Source organism: Pollicipes pollicipes, unplaced genomic scaffold (assembly GCF_011947565.3).
Source record: "Pollicipes pollicipes isolate AB1234 unplaced genomic scaffold, Ppol_2.1 Scaffold_6052;HRSCAF=7182_pilon_pilon_pilon, whole genome shotgun sequence".
Classification (NCBI taxonomy): Eukaryota; Metazoa; Arthropoda; class Thecostraca; order Pollicipedomorpha; family Pollicipedidae; genus Pollicipes; species Pollicipes pollicipes.
Window position 1 is genome coordinate 23,497,130 of NW_023596805.1, and position 8,219 is coordinate 23,505,348.

An 8,219-nucleotide genomic window follows, 5' to 3' on the forward strand; every position below is an offset into this window, starting at 1 on the left:
CAACCCTGAAGTCACACCCTATTTTTCCGCTGCATGTTTGCAATTGTTTTTGACCACTTCTTACACTCGTGTTTGAAATTTTAACAGGGCTGCATATGTAAGTTATGGAAAACCTCCAGAATGTTTACGACGGTCCAAACTTACTCTACTGCGTTCAGGATACAACAGTGGATTGAATGCAGCTAGTTGTGATTTAAAAATCGCAAGAAGTAACATGGTGTATTATTGCATTATGTTTCCATTCAACATATGGTATTGCATCATGTGTTTGATGCGCGGAAACGACTTGGTCGTTTTACCACCAACCGGCATGCTGTGTGTCAAGTCCGCCGGTTCTACAATACCTCCAGGTGTGTTCTTGAAGAACACACGTGTTTCAACAACTGTCTGAATCGATGACCTCTGCTGCAGGTACTGAAGATGCTGGTGATCGTGGTGGTGATGTTCATCATCTGCTGGCTGCCCTTCCAGCTGTACTACGTGCTGCAGTCCATCTTCCCTGTCATCAGCCAGTAAGCATGCGGCTGGGCCACAAGAGCCCTCAGAGCCCTCAGAGCCCGGACCCGGGCCTCATGTCAGACCCGGATCCGGTGTCGTGAATCAAGGGTTCCGTTCAGTGCAGTCTTGGTTCACACTGCATGGGGAAGTGTGCCATGAACTTCTTGTTTTGTAAACGCGTCAAAATTGTGATAATCTGCGAATTGAAAGCTCAAAATGGATGTTGCGGCCTTTTCTGGGTTTTCGCGCTCATACGACTGAGTAACAAAAGAACACCAGGGGTGCAATTTCCTATTCAGTTGACTGCGGGAGAAGGCTGTAGAAAGGAGCATATTTTGCCATTTTTCCCTCCTTACACTCAATTCATTTTGTGAAACCGCCGTCTGATAAGAAGGCCTATATTTTAACTTATTTTAACTTCATGGGGCCAAGATCAGGCGTTTAAGCTTCTATCTGGTTTGGTTGTTTAGGTACTTTGTCTTACAAGGTTTACCTTGTCTCTCCATAAGCATTCATGGTGCATGATGAAAAAACGCGGGACGACTGCAAGCGGTGCGAGATGCCACAAAATCGTGAACATGCCGAAACATCGCTGGAACTGATCCGTTGTAAAATGGTCACCACTGCAATGTGCCTCGGACTGCTTCCCTTTGGAAGAGGAGTAGATCATACTCAACACAGCAGATCAGAGGGAGGGTGGACGTCGGTAGGAACGACATTCTGATGTTCCTTCCCATCAGATTGCGTGAGCTTCTAGCCGTTTCTTTTAGACACTCTGCATCATCATGCAGCACTGTTAGCACTTTTTCAGTCAATTTCTCCTTGTGGGCTGGAATGATATTGTACGCTTTTCAGCAGCGCTCCTGCATATGCAGCTGTATTCTGACCCAGTATGTACCAACCCTAGCAACCAGACTCTGCGATGAACATTTTGAGATCCGCTGTGGCTTTGTTTTCTGTGAACCCAAGATCGCGTCAAAGGGGCGACATTGCCCCGCTATCCCAGTGACATCTGGCGGTAACTTTACAAATTACGACATCCTGATCTCGGTCCCGCTATAGCGACGTTCATATTTGTTTCCCGCCAAAATCGAAGGCCATGTCTGGCCGAGAAACTCTTTCGGAATAGATTTCGTGGCCGGAACTTCTGAAATCTTCTGAGCCGTGCTGAGCACTCAGCCGGGCTCCTCCATTCAGTGGACACTGCCCTTCTGGGCGTGAACTTCCATTAAACTTCCTCGCGGAAATAACCAGCCGTTAGCTACGGGAAATACCCAGCCGGTGTATCTGAAGCTTTCAAAGAGGCCTCAATGCTGAGCTGTGGGTTAAAGCGAGATGCATGGTCTGTTGACATCGGCAATCGCAGCTTCGAAGGACCATTTCCTCGGGTGCGAGAGCGAATTTTTACTCTCGAAGTAAAGCAGGCCTTTAATACAGTCTCTGGCTGAGCGACGTGTTGGCACCGCGCTTGTGGACATTGCGGAGAAGTCAAGTGCTATTTCAACCTGCTGGTCATCAGTGCATATTGTTCCTTTTCCGGTAATAGTTGCCTTCGAAGGTCGCGATAATCACGCTATCGCGGGTTGGGGTAAATCATGATATCAATAATCAGGGATTACTCTGATATCAGGGATTTACAGTATGTCATGCGGTAGGCCCGCTGGACAGTTTGTTGGTTTTAAAAATTCTGCAGTGGATCTGCCTTTCAAAAAATGCGTCACTTGTTGGCATAATTTAAAGGATCTACGCGTGACATATTGTGCCGCTTAGCTGACTCAGTCTATTTAGGATAAATGATACATTTGGGAACTAAGAATATGGCCATCTGGATGGAAAGCTGACGCGGCGTTGGAGCTGTCGAGGCCATCCGCATGATCCGCGCCTTCTAACTGGTCATGATCCGCGCCACTCTAACTGGTCATGATCCGTGTCATTCTAACTGGTCATGATCCATGCCATTCTAACTGGTCATGAACCGTGTCATTCTAACTGGTCATATTCCGTGTCATTCTAACTGGTCATGATCCGTGTCATTCTAACTGGTCATGATCCGTGTCATTCTGACTGGTCATGATCCATGTCATTCCAATTGTTCATTATCCGTGTCATTCTAACTGGTCATGATCCGTGTCATTCTGACTGGTCATGATCCGTGTCATTCTAACTGGTCATGATCCGTGTCATTCTAACTGGTCATGATCCGCGCCATTCTAACTGGTCACGATCTGCGTCACTTCAACTAGTCATGGTGACGTGATGGTAGCTAGACTTAAATCTTTAGTTCCTGGATTCTGATCTTATGGATTGATGAGCTCTTACGTTGAATATATTACCTTTTATATGCCATGAAATGGCGGGCATAAGAATATGTCAAGCTTTCATTGCACATCATTCACGAATATCCGATGGTTTTAGCAGCGCTCGTGGTCATCAGTGTACAACTTCAAATATAGAATGTGACTAAAGAACCTAAGGTACGTGAGAAGATGTTCCAAATTGGTGCACAATGTCATTACGAAATGCACTAGTAGTGCTACATTCACTCAAATTTGTAACAGCCCACATCCTGCCAGATCCGTTGGGAGTGGCTACGCATTCGTCGGTATAGGAGTCAGCACCCGCATTCGTAAAATGATGGAGCCGTGTCTGTATGTCATAGCTTGGCAGTTCTATCCCCGTTACTGAACAAACCATAGCATATCATATTGCAACTTTACCGGCGTTTCGACCTGATGTGTCGCCTGTATGTGCCTCCATATTTCATTACCTTCCACGCATCCTGTTTCAATTGGCCTCTACATTTAGAATGCTTAAAATAGCAAAGGTAGGCCAGCTTGGTGGTTTCCTCGATCTTCTCCAGTAAGTTGGCGCCTGTTTTACTCCTCCTTCAGAAAGTGAAACAAAGACGATTTAACAAGCACTCGTCTCTTACGTTCATAAAAGTCCCAAGATGGGGCTGCCCACTGTTTTTAGGAGATTATGAAACAAATCAGTCGTAGTCATCTCCACATGCGACACCAGGGTTGGAGGTCGTCAGCGAGGCATGGCGGGCCTCGGTTGACACAATGCTGTGTGGGCGGGGCCTTCGAATGCGACGTGTTAAAACTGTGTGTACTTGGAGCGGCAGCAGCAGTACACACAGTTTTGGCGGCAGCTCCCAATTTTTCAATCAACGCTTCCAATTTCAGTAAAGGCTCATGCGACTATGTTAGCTAGTTCAGCAGATGTTGCAGCGTGCCCCAGTAATTCTGCACAGCTCTGCTTCTGCGGAATGTCATTTATACTTGTCCTGCGGTCAAGCGCAGCAAATCGTACGTCGTTTGCGGTGAGAGGGCTTTATCGCTGGCATGTTGACATTGATGTCATCGGTTAGAGGATAATGCGGTGCACTGGGACTGCGAATGTGACGGTCATCGTTCGCTGCAAATTGACCAATCAGCGAAAGTCATGATGTCGTGCGTCTTGCTGATTGGCTACCGTGATCTTCTCGGCGCCTAGCTGTAATGGTGCCCTGCTACCGACTGCAATGGCAGCTTTAGTTTGTGAGTCTTGGAGACAAAAGGCGTCCATGGGTGCCTGCTGTCCAAGGATGATCATTTTACGCGCGCGGCGGTGACGTTCTGCGTGGAATAAATCAGGGCCTCCGTCAGATTGGGCATGTGTTGTGTTCCACAGAAATCAGCCCATTAGCAGCCGTGGAACTCCGTAATTGTTTGCCAACAATGCAACTATCGCGATTTTTGGGTATCATTCTGAAGCGTTGAACTGATGACAACAAACTTTTTCAGGTTCCGGTACATAAATGTGATATTCTTCTGCTCACATTGGCTCGCCATGGCAAACAGCTGCTGCAATCCTTTCATCTATGGCATCTACAATGTAAGCTGTTTTATACGTGGGCTCCTATTTTTTTTTTTTACTTTTTTTTACTTTTTACTATTACTCGTTCAATCTTTTTGGTTATGCTTGCTTGGCCATCACGCAAATGAAGATGAAGTAGGAACGTGCATGTTTGCCTGTTGTCGTAAGCTATGAAATATCAAAGGAGACACGTTCTGTACTTCACCGAATAGATCGGGTTAAACGTTCGAACCGGGCATCAGGACTTTCGGCGCTGCTTTGCACCACTTGGCCCAACGAGAAATTCGGCGAAGTGGCTCTCTTACCTCAGCATCTGGCCTTGGAGCCCTTACAAATAGAGCGCAACACCAAGCATGTCTCGACCCTTTGACTCACAGTGTACGCGCGTTACTATCGTCCTCCGCCCGTAACTCCTTTTCCGACGTGCCACTCGTTCTTCCAGGAGAAGTTTAAGCGCGAGTTTAAGAGCAAATTCCAGCGAAGCGCTTGCCACGAAGCACGTGACTCGTTCGATCACGACGACGCCTCAGAAGAGCTCAGGTCACGCTTCTCGAGGTCACTGAAGGGCAAACTCTGGGCGTAAGTCTTCGTGCAGACCATGTGCTGCATAATGCATGCCGTCCCCCGTGTTTGGAAACGGTGTGCAGATTTGTTCCCAGGTTAGCGAGCTGCCATGGAGAACTGAAGCTTTGGTGGCAAACTACGTGCTTTCCTCCAGCTTTGTTCACGCCGCGTTGTCAACAGTGGTCGGCCAGTCGGCGCAAGCCACGGGCGTCACTGGGATTTCCCGCCTGGGGCGGACAGCCATTGACCTGTGGTGTGCCCAAGTGCTATTCGGGGAAAGGGGGTCAAATCAAGCAAGTATCTGTGGACCCACAGTTGCTCCAGTTTATTCGCAACTGAGGCTTCCGTGACGCTTGATAGGCTCCACTACCCCACCCACCCTTCGTGACGCCCGTGGTTTGAGGATCCCGACCGATGCACGCAATTTCGGTCTGATGATGTCTGATGATGGAATTAGTCAGAATGATCAATCGCCTGGATCAAGCCATTTGAATAGGGCGAATCCTGGGACGCACAATGTCCATTAAATGTTTCCAGGAGGAGCAAAGGCTATAAACGTGGTAGACGTCACCTCAGTGAGGCATGCGTTGTGATTCCTCCGGTCTTCAAAATCACATCTTACAGTCCACTAGTGTTGCACGTACTTCGGCGATACAAAGCAGTCGCATAATCCGGTTGTCCCACCAGTGGAACACCCTTGAACAGCGTGATATGGCTAATGACTTGCATGATTCATCTGCTTCAGCGCACCGCCTCATCCGTCCCCTCATTCCACACCTCACCCCCATCCGGCGCGTGGCTGGTGCGACTGAAGTGAGCAATCTGACCGATTCCCGCGTTCCTTAGCGCCTTATTTCTGAGCTGTTTGCCTTCGCCAGGCCGGTATCGGCTCCTAGGTCTGTGGCAGTGAGGCGCGCCCTCTGGTGCACTCTGTCCTCAGTGCGGTGTCAATGAGTTGTGCCTGCTCGACTCTACGTCGTCGCCAGACGCCCTGCGCCGAGCCGTGCATCCCATCCCCCTCCCCATCCCTCAGTGATCTTGTCAGTGTGCCTCCACTCCTTCGCTATGGCGTCAGAGCACCGATTGACTAGCTCCTCTAGCATTGGTAGAAAATCCGTTGCGACAGGTGGAACAGCTGCGACACCAACTCTCCTTAAATTCGGTACAACTGTACCGTCTCTCCACTGAAATATGACGGACCACCCTGCTTACTTTGCTCAGCATTCTTCAGCCCTGTCCTCCAGTGTCAGTCAGAGAGCGGCGCCGTGTTGCAGGGGTTCCTCCACGAAGTCGACCCTGGACCGCGGTGTCTCCGTACCGCTGAAGGAGCTGGAGCCGCTGTCCGGCCGCCCCCCGGCCGATGCCAATGGACCCGTCTGATGTCGGGTCACGCCGCCAGGGGCGGCTCCAGGTCGGCGGCCGCGGCCGGTCGGCCGCCGGCGGACGGTGACCTGGGCAGAGGCGCCGCCGGCGGTGGACGCGCTCGCCTCGCCCGAGGCGGCGCTCGCGCGCCGTCGAGACGTCGCCAGCGGCGGCGAGGCGCCGATGGACAGCGTGTGACGTCACAACGGGAGTGATGTGACGTCACAGTCCAGTGGGTTGGATCGATCACATGGCAGGACTGGGCGCCGCCGAGGGAGGCTACTAATACGTGGCATGGCTTGCGGGAGGCATTACGATGAGGCAGGACCTAAGTGGCATGACGTCTCTGGGAGACCAAAGAAGCCATGACGCGATTCCAGGACGTGTCGCGTGGGACGTGTCAGGACGTGGACGTGTACCAGGTGGGACGCGTAATGCCACCGAACAGCTGTGAGATATGATGTCACGGAACGCGAAGCCTGGGCTGAGTGTGTGTGGTCGCACAACTTGGCAGGCATTTCATGTGATGTTGTCTTGACGCGTTCGGTCCCGATACAAAAAAAAAAACTTGTAACTCGGCTACCGCAAACTTTTTCACGGAAAATATTCCTCGTAGGTAGGAGATTCAAATACGCTTGGTTGTTACTTGTGCGAATTTGAACATTTCTCAGAATCCAAGATGGCGGCCGCCGCCATCTTGAATGTTGGTACAGTTTCAAAGTCTTTCTCTCGATGAATCGGAAGGCTGTGCGACACCGTTTGTAGGAGCTTTCTATGACAATGAGTCCATTGTTGCAGGTCTTTTTCGCCCATGGATCAAATTCAAGGTTAAATCGAGGGTCAAAGGTCAAAGATGATCTCGGATAAAAAATCACCTCTCGATCGATGTATGCCGTTCGCAATCTTCTTGTGTTCATTGCAAGCTACCACTCAAAAGAGGTGAATGCGCTATATACCATAGTCATATCAACATGTGCAACGTACACGACGCATGCACTTTGGAAGACGTTTTTTATTTGACTGGGTTCGTGTAATCGAGCTGCCATTCTTACACTTCTTATATGAGACCCTGCAATTAATATTCCCGGGACCTTCTGACGGAAATGTTATATGGAGCTAATTTTACGGACCTGGGGGAACCAACTTAGCTTTTTTGCCACTTGTGTAACTCTGTACATTCATCCAAATTCCAACTGGCAGCCGCCGCCATTTTAAATTTTTCAAAATGTTATTTTGACAACATAGACGATCGTGTGATGCCGTTTTGCAGGTATTTTCGATGACGGGGAGCCCATTTCTGCACTTATTTTTAATGCATGGGTTCCACATTAAGGATCAAATCAAAAGTTAAAGGTCATACCTGATTAAATATCATGAAAATCGCCTCATTTGGTCGATATATGTGGTTTGTCGTCTTGTCGTATTCATTGCAAGGATGCATCTGGCAGCAGCTGGGTGTATTATAAATCATAGGGGTATAGGTAATGCGTGAAATACAGGACGTATTTTCATAAGAAAATATGATGCATACATAGACATGAAATACTGGACCTACTACAGTGTCCGTTCAGAAACCAATCGCTATAAAGCGACGCGCTATGAGTGGGGTACAACTCTGCCAGCGCGAGATATCTTCGCTCACATATTATGATACTTTATGTATATATCCAGAAATAGACACAGCTTAATAAGAAAAAACTTTGATGGCTCATATTGGGATACCCTAAAAGTCGCTGAAGTCCCAGTATAGTGAATTTGATTTGAAGTGAGACCGTTTGCTGCCTAGGAAATATTCCAATCTGACAGACAGCCAGACTCGCGCAGCTGGGTACAGGTCAACAGTATCAAACTGTAAATAAGCGCAGTACCAACACGTTCAGCTAATAGTTGAATACATCCGTGGCTATAGTGGCAGCGCTTATGCTCAGCGAGAT

The 8,219-nt window shown here is 48.9% G+C and overlaps 1 protein-coding gene across 1 annotated transcript; it reads left to right on the forward strand.

Annotated features, from left to right (window-relative positions):
• Window positions 1–354: 354 nt before the first annotated feature.
• On the forward strand, window positions 355–6,376 carry LOC119104898 (neuromedin-K receptor). Its single transcript, XM_037228638.1, has 4 exons — window positions 355–512; window positions 4,287–4,377; window positions 4,802–4,938; window positions 6,198–6,376. Exons 1-4 carry the CDS (start codon window positions 421–423, stop codon window positions 6,301–6,303), a joined length of 426 nt encoding a protein of 141 aa, XP_037084533.1. The 5' UTR covers window positions 355–420; the 3' UTR covers window positions 6,304–6,376.
• The last annotated feature ends 1,843 nt before the right edge of the window (window positions 6,377–8,219 follow it).